This window comes from Stereum hirsutum, assembly GCF_000264905.1.
Source record: "Stereum hirsutum FP-91666 SS1 unplaced genomic scaffold STEHIscaffold_14, whole genome shotgun sequence".
Classification (NCBI taxonomy): Eukaryota; Fungi; Basidiomycota; class Agaricomycetes; order Russulales; family Stereaceae; genus Stereum; species Stereum hirsutum.
This window is the reverse complement of record NW_006763144.1, coordinates 530,033-549,653: the sequence shown is the minus strand read 5'-3', so window position 1 is coordinate 549,653 and position 19,621 is coordinate 530,033. Positions and strand designations below refer to the sequence as shown.

General features: G+C 53.3%; 6 protein-coding genes across 6 annotated transcripts; 2 read left to right on the top strand and 4 right to left on the bottom strand.

The window, feature by feature from the left end:
• Window positions 1–7,590: 7,590 nt before the first annotated feature.
• On the bottom strand, window positions 7,591–8,539 carry STEHIDRAFT_102179 (OsmC-like protein). Its single transcript, XM_007307932.1, has 4 exons — window positions 8,330–8,539; window positions 8,120–8,276; window positions 7,869–8,053; window positions 7,591–7,800 (listed from the first exon to the last, which is right to left on the bottom strand). Exons 1-4 carry the CDS (start codon window positions 8,444–8,446, stop codon window positions 7,744–7,746), a joined length of 516 nt encoding a protein of 171 aa, XP_007307994.1. The 5' UTR covers window positions 8,447–8,539; the 3' UTR covers window positions 7,591–7,743.
• A 993-nt stretch (window positions 8,540–9,532) lies between these two features.
• On the bottom strand, window positions 9,533–11,683 carry STEHIDRAFT_149180 (uncharacterized protein; the record flags this gene model as incomplete). The annotated part of the gene is made up of 6 exons (XM_007307931.1): window positions 9,533–10,075; window positions 10,133–10,406; window positions 10,508–11,358; window positions 11,427–11,489; window positions 11,552–11,605; window positions 11,659–11,683. The coding sequence occupies 6 exons, from the start codon at window positions 11,681–11,683 to the stop codon at window positions 9,579–9,581; spliced, it is 1,764 nt and encodes a 587-aa protein (XP_007307993.1). The 3' UTR covers window positions 9,533–9,578.
• A 437-nt stretch (window positions 11,684–12,120) lies between these two features.
• STEHIDRAFT_84055 (epsilon subunit of F1F0-ATP synthase N-terminal domain-containing protein) lies at window positions 12,121–13,076 on the top strand. The gene is made up of 4 exons (XM_007307930.1): window positions 12,121–12,265; window positions 12,347–12,500; window positions 12,604–12,692; window positions 12,868–13,076. The coding sequence occupies exons 1-4, from the start codon at window positions 12,134–12,136 to the stop codon at window positions 12,994–12,996; spliced, it is 504 nt and encodes a 167-aa protein (XP_007307992.1). The 5' UTR covers window positions 12,121–12,133; the 3' UTR covers window positions 12,997–13,076.
• Window positions 13,077–13,455: 379 nt separating this feature from the next.
• Window positions 13,456–15,288, bottom strand: STEHIDRAFT_170971 (uncharacterized protein; the record flags this gene model as incomplete). The annotated part of the gene is made up of 2 exons (XM_007307929.1): window positions 13,456–15,031; window positions 15,118–15,288. 2 exons carry the CDS (start codon window positions 15,286–15,288, stop codon window positions 13,742–13,744), a joined length of 1,461 nt encoding a protein of 486 aa, XP_007307991.1. The 3' UTR covers window positions 13,456–13,741.
• A 1,854-nt stretch (window positions 15,289–17,142) lies between these two features.
• Window positions 17,143–17,391, bottom strand: STEHIDRAFT_19638 (HMG-box; the record flags this gene model as incomplete). The annotated part of the gene is made up of 1 exon (XM_007307678.1): window positions 17,143–17,391. A coding segment is annotated over one exon (249 nt), but the record flags the coding sequence as incomplete, so codon positions are not given.
• A 1,012-nt stretch (window positions 17,392–18,403) lies between these two features.
• On the top strand, window positions 18,404–18,675 carry STEHIDRAFT_124129 (uncharacterized protein; the record flags this gene model as incomplete). The annotated part of the gene is made up of 1 exon (XM_007307928.1): window positions 18,404–18,675. A coding segment is annotated over one exon (210 nt), but the record flags the coding sequence as incomplete, so codon positions are not given.
• Between the last annotated feature and the right edge of the window lie 946 nt (window positions 18,676–19,621).

The following is a 19,621-nucleotide window of genomic DNA, read 5'->3' as shown; positions in this document are numbered from 1 at the left end:
GTTTCTTGAAGACTTGCGTCATGAGCGGAATCGACGCGGTGGAATTCTGTGAAGAGAAAAAGCGAATGGTGCGAGCGAAAAATCAGTGTTATAATATACTTGTCCCTGATCAGAATCAATACGCACCGTGTCCGATGGGGCATCGAGCAACTTGTCGACCAGCTCCCTTTCCCTTTCCCGTCCAGAGTCAGTTTCAGATACAGTCGAGATCTCAGGAGTAGTCGAGGGGTCCGGAAAGATTTGTTCGCTCCCAACGTCTGAGACAACCTCGGAGGACGCTACATCTCGCTTCACCTCAGCCTTCCCCTTCCTCGGGAAATGCAGTGACTGAATAATCTTGATCGTCTCACAATTCTTGTCGATATGGGCTTTCGTTCTCGTCTGGCGGTCTAACTCCAGCATCTCAAACGTGTTGACATTGACGGGTTTCGTTGTCGAGCTTGTATGTGCTTGTGATCGTGGTTCAAGTGCTTTGGCCTTGGCATCCTTCGTTTCCTCAGAGCTGGCTGACGGTAAGGATGTCCCATGAGTCGAGCTCACCATCTTCTGCTTGTCAGACTTGTCATGGGAGGTCGATGCCTTCGCGGGTCTATGCGTCTGTTTTCGAGGAGAGGCCGACGTATCTGAGCCTTCGTCTTGAGGGAGAGGAACGATGACGGGCTCGATACGAGGCACCGTAACTGATCCCTCCACTCCCGAGTCCGAGCTCTCCGAAACTCTGCGCTCGTCTGAGGTTTCCGATGATTGTTCAGTGGTTGTGGGTAATTGTGGTAGCTGCGTAGGGTGTTCAGCCAGCGAGGTCTCCCGATCAGAAAAAAGTGTTGACAGGTACGTTTTGTGAAACACTCACATTGCGTGACACAAGGCATGGGGAAGGAAGCTTGCTTGGAAGACGCTGGACAGTCAGTACCCGGTCCAAGGTGTCCGACACCATGCTAGATTCGACCGAAGGATTCGGCCCCGCAAAGTCGACCACTGTCGTCGAGGGTGAGTTACTCGAGGTCAATTGCGTATCTACCGGATTCGGCGTGTTCTTCTCGAGACAAGGGGGCTTATTCTTCTTGAACTTCGGATAATTCCTTGTCAGCGTCTCCCAGGGGAGGCGCGGTGTCGTTTTTGATGCAGATATCTCTACCAACTTTTGCTTGCTCTTGCCACTCATCGCTGCAGTCCGAACCCCTGAGGCAGAAGCATCCTTTCCAGAACCAAAACTTCCAGTCTGAGTCCTATTAAAGGTGTTCGTCGGACGTGAAGTTTCGAGACGAGCAAGCGAGACAGATGACGACGGAGTAGAGAGGCGATTCTTGGCCGCATTCGAGGACGCGACTGCAGGAGGTCGTACAGGTCTGGAAGCTGATGGACCGGGAGGAGGCATCGATGAAGATGGCTGACCAAATTCGCCAGTGATTCGACGAGCGGAAGAGCCAGAAGGTTTTCGCCCAGACCCGCCTAACAAGTCAGTGAACCTGGCTTTGTCGCTGTAGGAACCTTGTTGTTGCATGTGTGAAGAAGCTTCCCTGCGTGGACGAGAAGAGAGAGGAGCAGCAGGAGGAGCAGTGTATGTAGATGGTTGATGCGGAAGGGCTACAGAGATGGAGTTCGAGTGAGCGGTCGTTGTGTCACCCGCTTGGGTCTCATCTTTGTTCCTTGAGCGTGAGAGTTTTGATCCGACACGTTGGCCATGTGTCTGGGCTTCGGCCACGGCCGAAACCTTCGTCCTCTTCGTTTCTGCTGGATCCGTCTCTGATTCCGACTCTGAGTCGATGACCTGTCGACGCTTTCTCTTAATGGCGGTAGTGTTCGGCGCAGCAGCGGGGGAGGGTCCGTCTTCTTCAACAACGCGAGTCGCGTGTTTTGCGGTCTGAAGAAGAGATTCAGCACCCATGTCCTTGGGGCCCAAGCGAGGGACCCGACACTAACCTTCGACTTGGACGGTTCTGTTGCGTCTTCTTCTTCTTCTCCTCGAATGCTATCGGCTCGTTTGCGTTTCCCCCTCTTGTCTTTCGCGAGCGCCACAGAAGGGCCAACCAACTCCTGCTCTTCAAGATTGTCCACACCACGACTCCTTAGCTTCTTCCTCTGATTCTGACCTTCCACCTCCACTCGACGATCGACCATCGCTGTCGCTGAGACGTCTTGTTCGGACTTGCGTTTCTTCCTCTTGCTCTTTGTCGAGTCCTTCACGGCACTGGCAGATGATTTCTCCACCTCGGTACTCGTCAGAAGTGAATCACGGTCCTGACGTGAAGTCTCGTCTCTAGTGTTGACGTCGGCGCCGTCTTCAGGACGAGTTTCAGAGGCCATGGGGCCATCGCGCTTCAAGGAGCGACTTGAACATATAGGAAGCGATACCGAGCCGGGGTGTACGATACGAACGGAGACATAATCTGTCTGGTTGGAGCCGCCAGGGAGCTCATTGGCTACAAACAGTGGCAACAATCGCACTATTGAGCGAATTACCACAGTTATATTATCCGATAGTGAAAACTTACAGGGTACGAAAGGGTCTACAATCGACCCTGATCTCGTTCGTCTATGAGACAAAACATCCTCAGCGGCCCCACCCTCTTCGGCGTCTTTTTGCTCGACGTCTGCTATAGATTTCTTGCTAGACTTTCTCGTACGAGAGGCAGTGATCGTGCGACCAGGATCACCAGCGAGCTGGTTACCTGCGAATGATAACAACAATAAATTTAGGCTTTCACTACGCAACGGGAAGTGAATATAGGAGACTTACTCAACACAGCAGCATCTACGATCGCGCCAGACCTTGTTCTCCTAGGCTCGAGAGCTTCACGTTCTTGATCCGCTACAGCATTCCCATCGATGTCCTCCTGCTCGATGTCGACCCGAGAACGCTTCTTCCCTTTCTGAGCCTTGGGCGTCTTTACCGTGACAACAGGCGCGGTCTCAGATGTTTGAGCTTGATTAGACAGTTCGTCGAATGTGGCAACGGCATTGACGGAATTGACTTCGGGGGGTGCATCTACTGCGTCGTATGGAGTCGCTGCAGAAGCCTGTGGTATAGACGAACGATTTCGGCGCGTTTTCGGGGTCTTTGTAGGCACGGTGGTCCCATCTGGGGCAGCGGAGTCCGTCGGATGAGGTGTGGCGAGTGGTGTGGCGCACGAGGTCCGGCCGCGGGTGGCAGGTCCGTCTTCTACAAAAAGAACATCATAATCAGCACATATACTCGTGAGCATTACGGTCGCTTACGCGGGAAGAAATAAGAGTGGATATTACCCATTATTTCAGCAGGCACTTCATCAGCCGTCCTCGACTTCGTTCTCCCCGTCCTCTTCCCCGAGCCAGAGTCAATGATGTTCGCAGTATCGACACAAGCACCGACGGTATTCTTCTTCTGGACAAGCTCCCTTTCGTCCTTCTCGCGCCTTTTGAGCTTCACGCTCTTTTTAACTGATCTTGCGTCTGTGTCCGCTGTGGACGATACGTCGGGAAGAGGAGCTGGAGTCGGGACGGATTCGGACATAGAGTTCAAGATGGGCTCGTGAACGACTGAGTTGGCTGGTGCATCTTCTCCAAGACCACCATCAGCAGACTGAGAAAGCTCGTTCGTAGCCGCCGACCGTAAATGTGAATCGTCATGGCCTTCGTCGACGCGAACAGGGTCGGCGTCGGCGTCGGACACCACAATACCCTTCCTCGGACGGCCGCTGCCTTTCTTTTTGGGTCTCAAAGGAGGACCATCGGACTCGTCCACCACATTGACCGATTCTCCGGGATTCTGCTTCGACTCTTCACTTCGCGTTTTCTTTGCGGTGCGGGCGGCGGACGGTAAAGAAGCGGATATGGCCTCGGAGAGAGCGAGCGAGTTTGGGTTAGATTTCCTTGGTCGGCCTCGTCGTTTAGGCGCAGGAACAGGCGTAGACACAGGGGCAGAGTCTTCTGTCTGGGCCACATCCTGACTCGAAACAAAGCGACTGGGGCTTGGCTTGGCTGTCTTTGACTTTTGATGTGGGTAGAGGCTGCGGACTGACGTGGTCGGCCACGGGCCACTTTCATCCTCCGAGGAGACCCCGTCATGGTCGTTGTCTGACCCTTCCTTGCCACTCCTACCCTCAGCATCCCTCTTCACATCCGAACTCACTCCCTCTCCCTCCTCCTCCGACCCCAGAGAACCTTCCTCTTCTCCCGTTTGTATCACGGGAGGCACGAATTTGCCCTCGATCCCTCTCCTTTTTCTCTCCTTATTGATCATCCTCACCAACTTCCTCTCTTCCTCCCACTCCCGCTTCTCCATATCCTCATCCGTTTCCTCCAAAAACTGTGCGGAGTTGCGGATAATCTTCCTCAGACCCCAATAAAAACCGGCAAAGAACGCCACCGCGGACTCATCCTTCGATGTCACCCTCGTAGCATCAGAGTTGCGTGAGAGGTGAGGCCTGCGAGGCCCGGCGGGCTCGTTGGTATTGAAAACGAAGTTGAACCATGTTTGAGCTGCTCTTAGCTAGATGGTGATATCCCAGGGATGAAGAGTAGGATATGTGCGTCAGTAACATGCGATTGGATATTGTGGACATGTGATGGAAAGATGTACGACTCGGACGTAACAGCGGTGAAGTTCGCGACTGCCACGCGGCAGCGAGACGCGTCAAGACGCGTCGTTCACGGAAGCAGAAGCCAACGTCTGCTATCACCACTCTTTGCCCCATAGCGTATTCAAAATGCACGACGAAGAGAGGACCTGACCGACTCAATATGCGAAGAAAGAACGAAAGAAAACTCACCCCGAAACTCCCTCTCAGCTCCCTAACCATTTTCTTCCCCCAATCCACACCCTCCTTCCCTGTCTCCTTGTCTTTGCCCTTTACTCCACCCGATCCGTCCACCAATCTCTCTCTACCATCCTCCTCATTAGCCCGTAGGGTAAACCACGACTTGAACGGTTCATCCTGGAGTAGCGACCGGTCATTCCATGACCGCGGGAAACGCATCTCTGGGTCGTGTTCTGGGCTCGGATCCCGAGCAGTTTTAGTTTGAGCGCGCGTCCGTTTTGCTGGTGGAGGCGACGGCGAGGATGAGAAGTCTCGAGAAGGTGCGTGAACACTAGTAGGAACGGGCAAGTGTTGGATTATTGGAGGAGGAGAGGGCGTCAGAGGCGGGAGCTCTGAACTCGCATCCGAGTCCCCGTTGTCGTCCATTATGGCATAAGAAATTTTGAGTTAGACGGACGGGGACCTGTTCTGGTGCAAAGTTTGGCTTTGTGCGATCCGCGACCCAGAACGAAAGGGGAAAGAGACGGAGAACGAGAGAATTTGTATGTCGTAGAGTGAGAGAGCGGTCTCGGGACTCAAGAAGCGGCAGTGCCCCTGACTATATAAATTCGTTGGTCCTCAAAAAATGATCCAGGATGTTGGCTTAGGGTTTCGTGAATGGCAGAATCAGGGAGGGCACTGTATCGTGTAAAGACGGATACCGTAAAGACCGCTCCGTAGCCGATTTTCGAGTCCAGAGTCCAGTGGGAAAGGTTTCAGAGTGACCACGGCGAAGTCCCACACCTGCACATGTTCTCGATGTGATCCTGGCATTTCGTCGGGTTGTCAAGCAAGCAAATAAAAGGTTGTATGGATGATGCAGACGCGGTCTCGTCTTGGATCTGCGGAAAGCTTGCTGTAAATAACGGAGTCGCGGAGTGGATTTAGCAGTAAGTAGTGTGGCCCGGATTCCGGAATAAGGGAAGGGCCACAATTTGCGACTTCATCCGCAAAACTACAAAACCGATCAAGGTAGTGCATAGAATCACAAGTAATCAAGATGCAGAGGTATACTAGCTATACAGCACATATCAGGCTCAAACGATGAAGCCATACGAAGTACATTGGCACTGTAGTAGTCCGTCTACTCTCATCTACGGGTGAAAACGTCGTCCATCCTCTGCGTTCAGCTCTGCTCCACCATCATCACAGAACGATCTCTTCGTAGCCACACGGCCCCTCACAATATTAATCTTCACGCCTTCGTGATCTCAACCTCGATACCTTCCGTGAGCGCGTTGCTAAACGGACATGTCTATACCACAAGTGAATCGAAAAAAAAACGATCAGCACCGAACTTACGACCCTCAGGAATATTTTTTTGCCACACTGCACAACGCCAATCCTCTACAACCCACTACGGAAAAGAGAGGGCGAAAATAAAATGCTCACCGCATGGGCAGCCTGAATAATTCCATCATCATCCACCCCCTCCACGCACAGACCTACCCTCAGCCCAAGCGCTGGCCCGTCTTTCCCTCCGTTGCCATTACCATTCGTGACCCCTCCATTCAAACCATTTCCATTGCCATTGGACCCCTCCTTCGGCTCCGGGCGTCCCAGATAAACATTCGCGTGCACCTTCGCGTCGTCCGCCGCATGTGGTTTCCCAGCTTTAGAAGCGCAAAGCTGAATTGCCCCGAGAAAGCAGGCTAACATGGCATGGTGGGGCGTGCATATGTAGAGAAAAGTGGAGAACAACAGAATCATGTTCGGTGAACTATTCGGGTAACACCAATCAACACAATGACGAAACGGTACTCACAACTATATCCCAGCGCAAGCAACTGCTCCGGATTATGTCCCTTCCCACTACCCCCCGCCGCCCTCGGCGGTGCCATATCGAGCTCGAGCGGCGCGTCGCCTCCGCCCTCACTAATTACGTGACCTGAGCGGCCGGGCCCGGAGGCTGTTGCTGTGGCGAAGTACTGTAGAATGGACTCGGAATGAGCAGGATTGTCGAGGCGGGGGAATGGGAAAGTCAGTTCAGGGTTCACGAAGGGGAAGATGGGGCAGTTATGAACGGTGGCAGGATGTGGATGTTCAGGAGCAAGGGGTAGGTTGGGAGTTGGAAAGGAGGAAAGGCGCAGGAAACAAACGTACGATATGGTCTCTGATCGTAACAATCGATCTTCTGCTCTGCGATACACGCATCGTTCGTAGAGTTGGGGTGGTCGCCAGCATATTAATATTGGTACGCGTTCTCGAAAGACCGCCATAACGCGAAAGTAAAAGTGCCGTCCTGAGTCGCGATACAGACATCGTTATTTCCGAGGGCTATGAAGCTATTCGAGTCCAAGAGTAGTGGTGCTAGAATAGCGGAGAAGGCAAGTATCGCAATCCGGGGTAGACTGGGGCAGACAGAGGTTGTGGGGAGAAGAGAATGTGGGGAACCGAAACCCTTGTTGCATATGCATTCCGACGCCAAGTTCATATACTCCAAGGTATGCATTTCGTGCTCAGGCACAACTGAACGAGATGATGCAAGAAAATGCATGCACCGGCATTACTCCCTGAATGGGCACGACAGATACGACGGAGCCCTGCACAGTGGCGAGCGTTGTCTTGCCAGTGTGTGGACGGATCAAGGAATGGAGCAAGAGAAGGTTAGCCTTCACAAGGCTGCTGCGAAAACGGTCAGGTTGAGTAAGGATTTTGCGCTCATAGATGACGCCATAGGACGATGGACAAGACGGAGGAGGATGGTCTTGGGAGGATTCGGTGATCCAATGGGGAGAGATGGCGTGGCGAAGTGATGCTGGTGGCGTTGCATTGGTCCGAAAGCTTGGTGCGTCATCTCGTGGTGTGAGCGCTTGCGAAGGCGTGAGGTTCTGCTCGGATTGGGTCGACACGCAAGTGAAAACACAAGAAGTACGATGACACGACAGAAGAGAAAAGTCATACGGAGACACTACATATTGCTGCCACAGTCAAGTTTACGATGCTGGCTTCGAGGAGGTTAAAAACCTCATTTGGAGACATTGACCACGGCACCATGCGCGAACGCGCGACTGTACGGGCACAACTAAAACGGCACAACCAACACGACCTGATAAGACTCGCACAGTTGGAAGAAGAGTGACCCGAACTGACCTGATGCGCAGCGTCGATCAAGTCCTGGTCCTGAACTCCGTCAATCTTCAAATCCACCGAAAGCCCATATCCGTCGACCTCCTTCGCATCCCCGATATGGACATTCGCGTGCACCGTGGCGCTCTTCGCCTGGTCTGACTTGCCCATCTTTCCAGCCGAGACTTGGAGTGCCGTCAAGAAGCAAGCTATCCATAGAAGAGTAAGACAGCGAGGTCAACCTGGGATAGGAGCCGTATAGGGTCAAGGCAGACCTGCGTAGCCCATGGCCAGTAGCTGTTCGGGGTTCTGACCGTCACCATTCCCGCCGAGAGATTTCGGAGTGGCGAGGCGAACAGATAGACCAGCATCGTCGTCGGATTTGACCTCGCCATCGCGACCTTTACCGTGGGCGGTTGCGTGGGCGGTATACTAAATTGCTTGAAGTCAAGAAAAGCGTTGGAAGACAGGTGCTATGAGCTCACCAGAGGGGACTTAATAGTCATGAGGTTCCGCCTGAGAACAACATTGTGTTTAAGAGACGAAAACCGAAGCGCTGCTCTTGGAGTCGAAGAGCGGGAGGACCTGAGGAATGCGTTCATGGCGGACTGTTAGGAATTGAAGCTGGCGGTACAGAAAATAGGGATTGTGTAAACACAATAAAGCGTTTCATGATGCGCCCTTTTGAATGCGAGTGGAATGGGAAGTCAATGAGCAGAGCACGACAGGCGCGACGTCAGAGATCGAGTGAGAGTCGTCGAGCAGAGCAGGATCGGACGCCACACTGCTCACCTTCCGTGTGGCACCCGTTGTCGGACTTCGGCTCGGAGGCTCGCGGGGAGGGTGAGGAATCACTAGTAAAGATTGAATTCCTAAGTGAATTATGTGGTAGGTAACATCCTCTATTGCAAACGCTCACAGTACTCGGTGCGAGCATTGAAAAGATCTTGTTGACATATCGAGGCATTGCTTGCTGCACATATCGAGGTTTTTGGCAAGTAATCAACATATTACCTTGTCCAAAGTTTGACTTACTGATCTGGTCACTCGGCGGCGTATATGAACAACATCACCGATAATGTACATTTCAAAGGCGTAGTAGCAACGTACATGTATTGAGGAGGGGGGAACAGTAACAAACGAGACGAGAAATACATTCATACAATCGTACAATGCGGGCGGACGAGACTGCGAGTTTACACGACGATGAGAGGCTTCAAAAAAAAAGAGCTTTGAGCCGCACGTATTGAGAAACGGGAGAGAAGACCAGACACACATGAGCGAGAAGTCGACGATCCAGTGCCTAGACGTCAAGGCTGTTCTCAGTCGGTAGGAAGATACGAAGTAGAAGATGGAGAACGAACCAGGGCAGCGATTCACCAGTCAAGATATCCACCAGATCCGTCGACAACCAGGCGACGAGCAACATTCAGAGAGAATGCAAGAGAGAGAGGGAGGGAGGGAGGGAGGGAGGGAGGGAGGGAGGGAGCCGAGACGACGTCGAAGGAACAGACGAAGAAGCGTGCAATCCGCCGAAGAGCTAAACGACAAAGATTGTCAGCTACTAGCTTAAAGAATTGAAAAAGAAAGGGACGAACGTCTGGCAGCGAATCGAGAATCAAGACACCCGTCTGAACCAACGAGACAAGAAGCAGAGAAAAAAACAGAAGACGAGGAGAAAGGACAGTGGGGGGACAGGGGAACGACGAGGACGGAACTTGTGTGTGTTTGCGCTCAGTCAAGGGTGTAGGTGATGCCGTAGAACTCGGCAGAGGGATACTTGGCGAGGATCTGCTTGATGACCCACCAGATGGGCGTACCGTAGGTGACATGGTTATGCATGCCACGAGGCATTCCTGAGTGCAGAATTGCGAGCGCGTCGCCCGCGCCCGTGAAGATAAGGGAGCCGGAATCGCCGTGGTCCGAAAAGTCGCCAGAATTCTTGCCATAGTTATAGATGGCCACCTCTCTAGACTCGAGTCCGAGGTCGGTGCAGGTATAGGCATCCATGCCGGAATAGCGGCCTAATGTAAGCTTGGTCGAGTTGCCGTATTTGGCGACAATATAGAGGGGGTTACCGTCCTTGTCCTCCGTGTCGGGATTGATGAAGAGGCGGCGAGGTAGAGCGCGAGTGATGGGGAGCTGGAGGTCTGCTGGGATCTTCCTGCCCTCACGAACGGCAGCGATGGGCCAGAAGAGATCCTCGAGCTGACCGGCGTTGTATTGATTTCCTGAAGAGTTGAATTGTCAGTAAACAAGATCGGAATGAGAAATGGGACGTAACGCACCTAAGTCGACGACGTTACGCTCAAAATTCTCGAGCTTCACCTCATCGACCGCGAATGTAGCGATGTCGCGAGTGTAGTGGTGGTCGTCAACCCTCACGGAGATCTCGGGAGCCCAGTCGACGACACCGAATTTGCGATTGTTGATATCCTGCCATTGGGCACTGACCTCGATGAAGAACGTCTGGAGAATGGCGTTATCTTCGTCCTTCTCGTCCAAGGCATTCTTCTTGCGTCGCAGGGCCCTGCTGTCTCCCCCGCCCGACTCCAACTTGGACTCCAAGTCGGCCAATTATCCGGCAAGTCTAACGACATCGCGGTGCCCTGCGTAGACAGCATCTTCGATCTCGACGACGGCACGAGCGAGGCGGCTATCACCGCAAACAAGGATGTGCTGAGGGTTAACTCGTAATGGGTGGACGTTTCGACAGAAGCGACGTGTTTGTTGGTAAGGGCGAGGATCCTATTGCTAGGACCGCCGTTGCTGGTCTTCACCTCCCGGAACAGGAACGTGATGGTGCCCTGGGCGTCGTCAGACTGCCTGGCGATGGGGATGCCAAGGCCAGTGTTGAAGGGGTGGCTGAGGCCGAACTTGGGGCTGGTCCTGTCCTCGACGTTCATCAGAGGCGGGCCGGCAAGCCTTTGGACCGACCCTTCGTACCACTCGACTACGACCCCGGTGATCTGGGCGTCATTGAGAATGTGAAGGATGTCGGGCGTGGCATTACGAACAGCCACGGCGTTGGTGGTGTTGGGACGAACAGCGATCCACACAACAACTGGGCCAAATTTTTCCTCCTGGCCGTCCTCGACGATCGAGAAGCGAATTGTCTTGAGCGCGGAGTACTGGAGGCCTTTGGCCTTTATCGATGCCAGGATCTGGGGGGCTACGGTATCCCACACGGCGTTGAGCGGCGTATTGAAGACGCCACGGGCAGTCTTGGTGGGGACTTTGAAGAAGCGGGCTCCAGGCGGGGGTGTGGGGAAGGGGTTGGTCTCGATATCGGAACGCCACAGGAGTTTCGGAGGGTCGCCGGAGATGCCGTGATACCAAAAGTGCATCTCATACTTGGAGATCAGGTCGGGGGCAACAACATTGGTGCTGAGCTGTGAGTAGAGGGTCTCGGCCTCGCTGATGGGAGAGGCGGGAGAGGTGGGAGAGTCTTTTGGGGGAGCCGGGGCCGTGCCATACCTGCGCTTGAGACAGTCCACCGCGAAGCAGGTCACGGCTGATAACGCAAAAAGATGTGAGTACGTGGGAACTGAAACGAGCAGAAAAGAAGACAGAGAGACTTGCTGCCTAGGCGCACGGGGTCGGCCCTCACTTTTTCGACAATATCTTTGATACCCGGAGCAACGCCTACAAGGTGGACGGAAAATCATGAGTGGGAGATGGATATGCGTAATGACGAAGCGGCTCACTTTCACCAAGGAACCCGAGGGCAATGCACTCTTGGTCGGTCAGGTCGACGACCTCTACGAGAAACGCTCAGCACTCGTAGCGAGGGTGAACGACGGGCGCCACTCACTCTTGTTCCTATAAGCAGGATCCATGGCGGCAAAAAAAAAAGTGGGTAGCAGTAGAGCGCAAGTAAGTAACTCGTCGATGGGGATGAGTTGAGGCACGATGACAAAACGCAAAGAGGGGTGCTTTAGGAGCCTCGAGTGAGCCAGTTGAGTCCGCCGTGAATATCTAACGATCTCATTGAAAGTAGGCAACAGTAGCGATCGCCAATTATAAGCTCTGAATACTGTATTTGGTCATTTAAAGTGCTTTTGTAAATATATGTGGTCTATTTCATAGAGTTGAGCGCGACGGGACAAATGTTACAGATCGAGCGAGAGTCGTTGAGTAGAGCAGGATCGGACGCCACACCTCTGACCTCCGTGTGGCGCCCGTTGTCGGACTTCGGCGAGGCTGCTCCGGCGTGCTCCGACGCCGCCAACGCCAGCTGAGTTGTGCTCACCACCAGCAACATTTGCTGCTACTCACTGTCCCCAACGATGTCCGCCCTCCGTCTCCTCTCCCATGCGTCCAGACGCGCCACTGCCACCCCTGCCACCCGTGCCCTTGGAAGGAGAGGCTACGCCGAGGTGGCTGACAAAATCAAGCTTTCCCTCGTTCTTCCTCACCAGGTCCGTCCTGCTCTCTTCCTTGCAGTCGTCTTCTCGAACTGATTTCTTGTCATATGTTGGTTTGTGGTCGTGATCGAACAGGCCATCTTCTCCTCGACAGATGTCGTCCAGGTCAACATTGCCGCCGCGACCGGTGACATGGGTATCTTAGCCAACCACGTTCCTTCGCTCGAGCCTCTCCGTCCCGGTGTCGTTGAAGTTCTCGACTCTGCCAATTCATCGAAGAAGTGGTTCGGTGCGTCATGCCTCCTCGTATTCTGGAAATTCTGAGTCGATGGCTCATGTATTGTCCGGTGTCATCTGGGATGATTGTGTGGGTGGGTGTGGTGGAAATGTAGTTTCTGGTGGTTTCGCTACCGTTCACCCGAACAACAAGCTCACCATCAACGCTGTCGAGGCCGCCCCTCTCGAGGACTTCTCATCAGAGGTACGCCACTCTTTCACATTATTTCCATTCCCCTTTGCTCGCCGTCTCCTTGCTGCAACCATTGCTCTGTGCACTCTTGAACTCGTCTCACTGATATCCGTTCCTCCCCTTCCTTCCCACAAACTTACCCCCTCTTCATCCCACCCCATCGCAACTCACCATCCCACCCAAACAGGCAATCCGTGCCAACCTCGCAGAAGCCCAGAAAGTTCTCTCCGGTAACGGTTCAGAGGAGGACAAAGCCGAAGCTCGTATCGAAGCAGACGTCTACGAGGCTCTGCAGCATGCTATCGGCGCAAAATAGACGGTGGACATGCCTTGAGTGGAGATCGCTAGTTTGATGCGTGGCGTGTCGTGTCGTGTCATGTAGAGGAGAGGTGGTTTGATGCAACTAGGAGCCTTTTTGCTGTGCAATGCGGGATTGTGGTGCTCTGGTTCTGCGACGACTGTCGCTTCTGAAGAATCAGGACTCTGCATTGCGAAGTCACGGCGGCACTCGTATCTTTAGGTCCTTTGTGAGGAACGACAACAATCTGTAAGCGTGGGTATGGTGTCTTTCGCCAGCTCTTTGATCGTTGCCTCAATTCGTTTGAGTGTGGGCCGGACAGTCCGAGAAGTCAGTCTCGGAGCAGTTCAAGCAGAGGCTAGAGCAGACAGGATTCCTTTCAACAACCGAATGACAGACAGAGATATCATACACCGACACAGAGATGAACCAGATCATATGTATGAAACGAGAAAGACGCACAAGACAAGAGACTCAGGGGATGCAGAAAACAGAGAAAACGATACAAGTTGAAATCGTGGCGTGTCATGATATGAAGATCCAAGAGTGAATTAGTATGCGATGGAAAAGAAGGGGAAACAGATATATGTACATGTGCAGGGAGGTAGACGACTCCGAAAGCAAACAGATGACAATATGGACAGAACAACCAACGACAAACCAATAACGTACAGCATTACTTACACGTCTAAGTCCGAGAACGATCCAAGAAAGGGAGCAGGAAAACAACACAAACCAAGAAAAGGAACTCTGAACGCCTGACTCAGGTCCACGAGTTCAGGTTCAAGCCCATAAGGGGTCCCTGAGGACCGCCATCCGCCCCGAAGGGTATGCTGGCAGCGAAATTGAATCCATCGAGCCCCTCGCCCTGCCACTGGTTCCACGGCCCTGGCATCATCAGAGACTGCGGCTGGTATAAGCTGGGATCAAAGGGAACAAAAGAGGTGCTCGTGGTCGAGGGCCCCGCCGCCAAGGGGGATGAAGGCCCTAGCGCGAAAGACGAAGAAGGCCCCGGCACGAAAGAGGACGTCGAGGGCGCAAAGTCGAAGGAGGGCGGTGTCGGTGCTGGGGCACTGGAACCGAGGGCCAAAACGCGCTTGATGCGAAACTCGAAGTGATCGTATGCCGCCATGTGGTCTACGGCCATCGCGCTCGACGTGAGTTCGACCATGTCGCCATCGGGGTGGACGTAGCCCAGCTTGGCATCTTCAGGACTGACCTGAGTCCTGAGACCTCCAACGCTAGATGGTCCGGCCGTGGACGAGGACGAGCTAGAGGCGGGGTTTTGGCCTGTGGTATCGGCGAGGAGCCGAGGGTCGATGACCTTATCCTCGAAGCGCGTGCGAGCGATCCTGGTGAAGGAAGGCATCCAAGTCGTCGAGTATCCGCCGGAGAAGGACGTGCCCGCACCAGCTGAGCCCATGGGCATGAACGGCTGGTTGAGGGAGCGGTTGTGGAACGGAGAGTAAGATTGGGGGTGCCGCACTTGGGGGACATTGATAGGGACGATCGCCGACGTCGACAACTGTGAAGCATAGAGATAGGCGGAGGGGTTGGTGGTGAAGTTCACGGATGGAATTCCGATGGGCTGAGCGTAGGCAGACGAGTCGAGTGCGGAGGATGTGCAGGGAGGGGCCGAAGAAGAGGGATGATCGGATGGAGTCGTCGGAAGGGGAGTGTTTTGGGAAGAGTCATCATCTGCGTCAGAAACCTCTTTCTTAACGCCAGACACTACAGCATAATACTTCTCTTTTGCCTCCCTCTTCTTCGGCTTGAACTTGTAATCCGGGTATTTGAGAGCATGCCTGCGCTTCTCCTCCTTCGCGAGCAGTTCCCAGTGAGCCTTCTCCTCCGGCGTCAGGGCGCGATACTGCTGCCCCACCCAGGTGCACATCGTCGCCGCGGCTACCGATGCGGTATACTTCATGTATATAGCCGATTTATAGATCATAAATTGATTCCTCGGTCTTGGAGCGTGGTCCTGGGGCTTGCGGGAGCACTTTCGCTGGGGTGGAGTGGAGGAATGGTCATCGAGACAGATAGCGCCAGCGATCTATTAGGGACAACAGATATCAAAAATACGAGACAGAGGATCAGTACATGGACGTGTGAGGTTTGAGACACGGGAAAAGGACGAACCTCGTCGTAAGCGGGGTACATCGCAGGTGCCTTGTTTGGAAGGCCGCGGATGGTGACAGTGTTGGTGGAAAGAGGTCGTCTCTTTTTGGCTTTCTTGGGAACGGTGTCCTTGAGGGGCGCCTCTTCCTTCTTCACCCGGGAAGCGGTCTTTCGGGTCCTCGTCGGAGCCATGCTAGGATTAGGGAGGGTGGTGGGGAGAGCGAAGACAGAAGGAAGCAAAAGGAATGTGGAGCGGCACAGTCCGACCGATGTCAAGTTCGAAGTGAGTTGGAGGGGGTTTGGATAAAGGACGAAATAGCCTGCGGGGCACCTATTTATATTTTGCTCCCATTGACCATGGAAACGAAAATCTGCCCGTGCCGTAGACGAGATCGTGAACGTGTGCAGGGCAACGGCGCTAGCGACAAAAAAAGGGTGGCACATAAAGGGGAAAGGCATACAAAGATCCACACTTCCATATCTGGACGGCAAGCGAGGTCATGTTGCCAGAACAACACCACCGCGCGCGAGCACTGGATCGATCCGGAGGAATAAATTAAGGGACTGTATGCCATCGGGACGCGGCTTTCTTTGTTTTTTTCGGTGGCATTTTGACTTTGAAATCACGAAGGCAAGGTCACAGTAACCCTAGCGGGGCCATGGACCTTATTAGGAAGTGAATGCGGCTGGCACACGCCCCGCAAGCCGTAAGAGGTTTCGGAAAGCATGGGCCTTCAAATCACCTTAGCACTATGTATTGCGCTTGTTATCCAAAAGCTCAGAGGCGAGCAGGAAGTTGAATCGTGAAATGACCCTCCTGTTTTTGACACCAGAGCTAAGTTATTGGGAGGGGAGGACCCGGGGGTGGAGGAAGTTAAACGTAAACGGACACGTGTTGAAACTGGCTAGAACGGACTTTACCGAGCAGGATTGAACTTAGCGCCGAACCAGCGCCAAGCCCGGGAAGGCGGCTCCGTGCCACCATTACATGACCAACCGACACGAGCAAGGGGTTACGGCAGCGGTTTATGACGGACAGTTTCTGACGAAGAAGAGACAGTCTCGATTACAATGGATATAGACAGCGATAACAGGCTCGATATTTACAAGACGGTGAGAGCGAAAGCGTAAATTGAGACAGATGAACGCAGAAATGGAGAGCGAGAAGAACTTGGGGAGTGAGCACATGACGACTATCAGAAGAGGCCAACGCGAAAGCAATGTCGTTCTCACTACCAGCCACATTCAACGCAAGTGACCTCGATTTGACGATGGAGAGGAAGGCAGAAGTAGGGGTTGCTGTATTACTGATACATATCCATCGAACTCGATCTCACGATGGGGCTAGTATCGAACTACGACCGAGGGTTGGCGTAATGTTCCCCGACAGGGTAACAAAGAACACCATACATCGGGATCGACCTAGTGGCGGGGGAACGGTCCGAAGGGTGTTGAGAGGTGGAGGAAGTGGGAAGTGATGGGCCGTATTGCCAGATGGAGGGCCTATTGTACGCTTGAGATGAGCTCAACGTAGGGGAGGTTTCGGGCGTCATGTAGGCTTGCTCTATCCAAAGAGCATGGCCATAAGCACCAAACGACCGCATCGCGAGAGGCTGTAGATGGGCGGGCGGCACCGGGACAAGTAGAATGTGGTTGGGGAAACCAGACACGAGGTTGCTCTGCGGGTCTCCTAGGGAAAGAAAGGGAGATGGCACCTGTGCCGGTTGTGGTAAGGCTGAGGAAGGCCATGGCGACGCCATGGATATCGACGTCGAGGACGATCCCGTTCGTCCCAACGATGCTCTGGTTCCCCTCGGACCAGGATCCTGGTGATGCTCAGCTGGACGGCGTAGGTACGATGTGCTCTGGCGCTGAAAGAAAGTCAGAGAGCTGGAAGAAGAATGATAAGAGGGGCGGAAGGGATGAGCTCACCTCGACGATTGCTCTTGCAGGCATTGTGACATCGACAAGGGGTGCTGCAGCGATTTCGGGGACCAGCAAAGTAGACGACGAATCAATCGAAGGTGTAGAAGTGCCAATGACTTTCTTGAGCTGCCGAGGCTTGTATCGATACCCGGGATTCTGCAGTAAATGTGCGGCCTTGACTTCTTCCTGTCTCTGCTTCCAGACTGCCTTCTCGTCCTTGCTCATAGTCCGCCATCGTTCACCGACAATACGAGAAAAGTCTCGCTGCGAGTGACCGTGGGGAAGAAGGCCCGACACCTCACCGTCGTGAGCGGCAGCCCTAAAGAGCATAAACTGATTGGGCGGCCGAGGAATATGGCCATCCTTTTTCTGGTTTTTCTTTGCGGACCGATCCTGATCAATGCCCTTGAGACGATGAACGAAGAGGCGTCATCGGCACACGATATGTATGTAAGTCAGTCGATGGAAAGTGTTGAGTTGTGAGTGGTGGGTACGAACCGGAGAGTCTTGGTCAACGCTCATTTGTTTTCCTTTCCTCGACGGAGCCATTCTACAGGCCGGACGAGACGCGAATCGGAGGGTTACAGGCGAGCGCGATGCGGAGAGAAGCGGAGTGAGATGCGCGAGTCGCGGAGTGAGGCGGGGGAAAACAATACGGAGGGGCGGAAGAGAAAGGGAAACAAAATTTGTGGCGTTTTAAATGTCTCAGCATAGGCGGCACAACAGCGGGCCTTTGTCGACCAAATGGACGTCCAAATTTGGATTTTCCACCTGCAGTGTCATTGGTGGTGCCAACGTTCGAAGTGAAGACGTAAATCAGAGAAACCTCAAATCTATTCCGGCCCCGGGGGCATCAGGAGCAATGTCACCTGCCTGCGTAGATCCCTCAGGTACGGCCACAAGAACATCGCTCGGCCCTGATTAACCACCGGTCCAAACCGTGAGAGATCGCTCTTCTGCGATCAGTGTTCTTGACATTGTTGTTTATTAGTATGGGAGTAAGATTATCTGATCACATTCTTGTACTTGTAAATTCAAAGGTATTAGAGGAGAAAGAACATTCACGTATTGTGTGAGTTACGCGGTACTAGGCTGCCTTTGTTTGGCTGGGCACCGGATAGAATCTCGCAGCACGTTAAAATTACCATATAGAACTGGAGGAAAACGGATAACAGGGACGATAATACACTTGTCGGTATGGACAGTTCTGGCAGTAAATAGATGGGTTGATGGCTGATTCGGCCCACTTATATCTCCATGGGAAGCGTTGCATAGCTCCTCCATGCTACCAAACCGACGAGGAAGGCGAAAAAGAGCGACTTACTTTGAGTGTAAAAGGTATTGTCGCGCGCCGTGCAGTGCGTCGATGAACAATTCGAAGTACTGTACTTTTTCGACCAAAGGTTCATCAAGAATTTACGTCACCCATCAGTTTCGCCCGGGTCACGGTTCAGAAGCCGTGCGTGAGCGTGACGGGACCCGTAAATGGTTCAGAAAACAACGTAGGCGCTTGCGAAAATGATTATTTTGTGCAAGCGCCTGCCGAGGTCACTGTTCGCTCACCCTGCGTTATGCGTGAGGTCACGCAGTATTTTGTTCGGTTCATCAACGCGGAGAACGCGTGACGAACCTTTGGTCGAAAAAGTACAGTACTAGAAGAGTTTGAGGTCAGATTCTGCCTGCCTCCGAGCGGAGCAGGCATCTGAGCAGCGTGAGCAAGTCAAAGGTAGCGGAGAGTGGACGACTTTGACCGTCCAAACTGTCAAAGTGAATTGGGGCCATATATGCAACGACATTGGTGTACAGCCTTCAATTCCGGCACTGCCAGGTCTAGTCGGGAACAAGGACTCGGAGCAACTCGACCTAAGCATAAGCCAAAGAAGAAGGGCTCTAAAATACTCGATTCATCCATCTCGAAATGGTTTACCAGAGCAGACAACTTACAAGTATCCTGTGAGCGGAGAAGGTGGGAGGACAAAGAAGGTTGCCAATTCGAAACCGGCGGCAAATGAGCCTGGTCGGACCCCGATCACCTCCGTGAAAGGGCTCGCGTGGCCGGCCGTTTTTGGACTGGACGTCGTCACGTCGATGAGCGCTTGAGCCAGGGAGCCTCTACAACTTCTGAAGGTCCACCGTCGATAGAACTGACGACTCACGAGCATTCCGCTATCATGTACAATGCTCTTTTGGGTGTCTGCGTTGGCCTCCGTTTTCAACTGCCGTCAGGCTCGTCGAACGCCATTAGTACACTCCTCGCTCCTCCTCAGGTTATCTGCTGACCACTCGTTTCCGATAGTACTGGACGCATTATCTCTTGCATGTGTGCATAGTACTTTCTGTCATCTTATGCTTTCTCAGAGCTAGGGTCAGGAAATGTTAACACGCGCCGAAGGCACAGTCACCAGTGGAGCAACTGTCCAGCAACTGCCAAGATAGCTTTCTGAACTAGGTAGTAGGAGTGAAGATGACAACAAGACGATGGAAGGACTGGTAACAGGAAGACAAGTACTAGCTGCGTAATTGTTTCTGTTCGTTCTCCCCCCGACCTGCGAGGCCGAGCTGGTGCGGATTTATGCTAGGTTCTTCGACGCCCGTCGAC

What these genes read in the sequence shown, in the direction of transcription:
- STEHIDRAFT_102179 (XM_007307932.1), bottom strand. Translation starts at nt 8,446, where the DNA reads ATGAACGCATTCCTCAGGTCCTCCCGCTCTTCGACTCCAAGAGCAGCG. An exon ending in TGACTATTAAGTCCCCTCTG is followed by an intron (nt 8,277 to 8,329) that starts GTGAGCTCATAG and finishes CAAGCAATTTAG; the next exon opens with TATACCGCCCACGCAACCGC. An exon ending in ACTGGCCATGGGCTACGCAG is followed by an intron (nt 8,054 to 8,119) that starts GTCTGCCTTGAC and finishes TTCTATGGATAG; the next exon opens with CTTGCTTCTTGACGGCACTC.
- STEHIDRAFT_84055 (XM_007307930.1), top strand. Translation starts at nt 12,134, where the DNA reads ATGTCCGCCCTCCGTCTCCTCTCCCATGCGTCCAGACGCGCCACTGCC. An exon ending in TTCATCGAAGAAGTGGTTCG is followed by an intron (nt 12,501 to 12,603) that starts GTGCGTCATGCC and finishes GTGGAAATGTAG; the next exon opens with TTTCTGGTGGTTTCGCTACC. An exon ending in TCGAGGACTTCTCATCAGAG is followed by an intron (nt 12,693 to 12,867) that starts GTACGCCACTCT and finishes CCACCCAAACAG; the next exon opens with GCAATCCGTGCCAACCTCGC.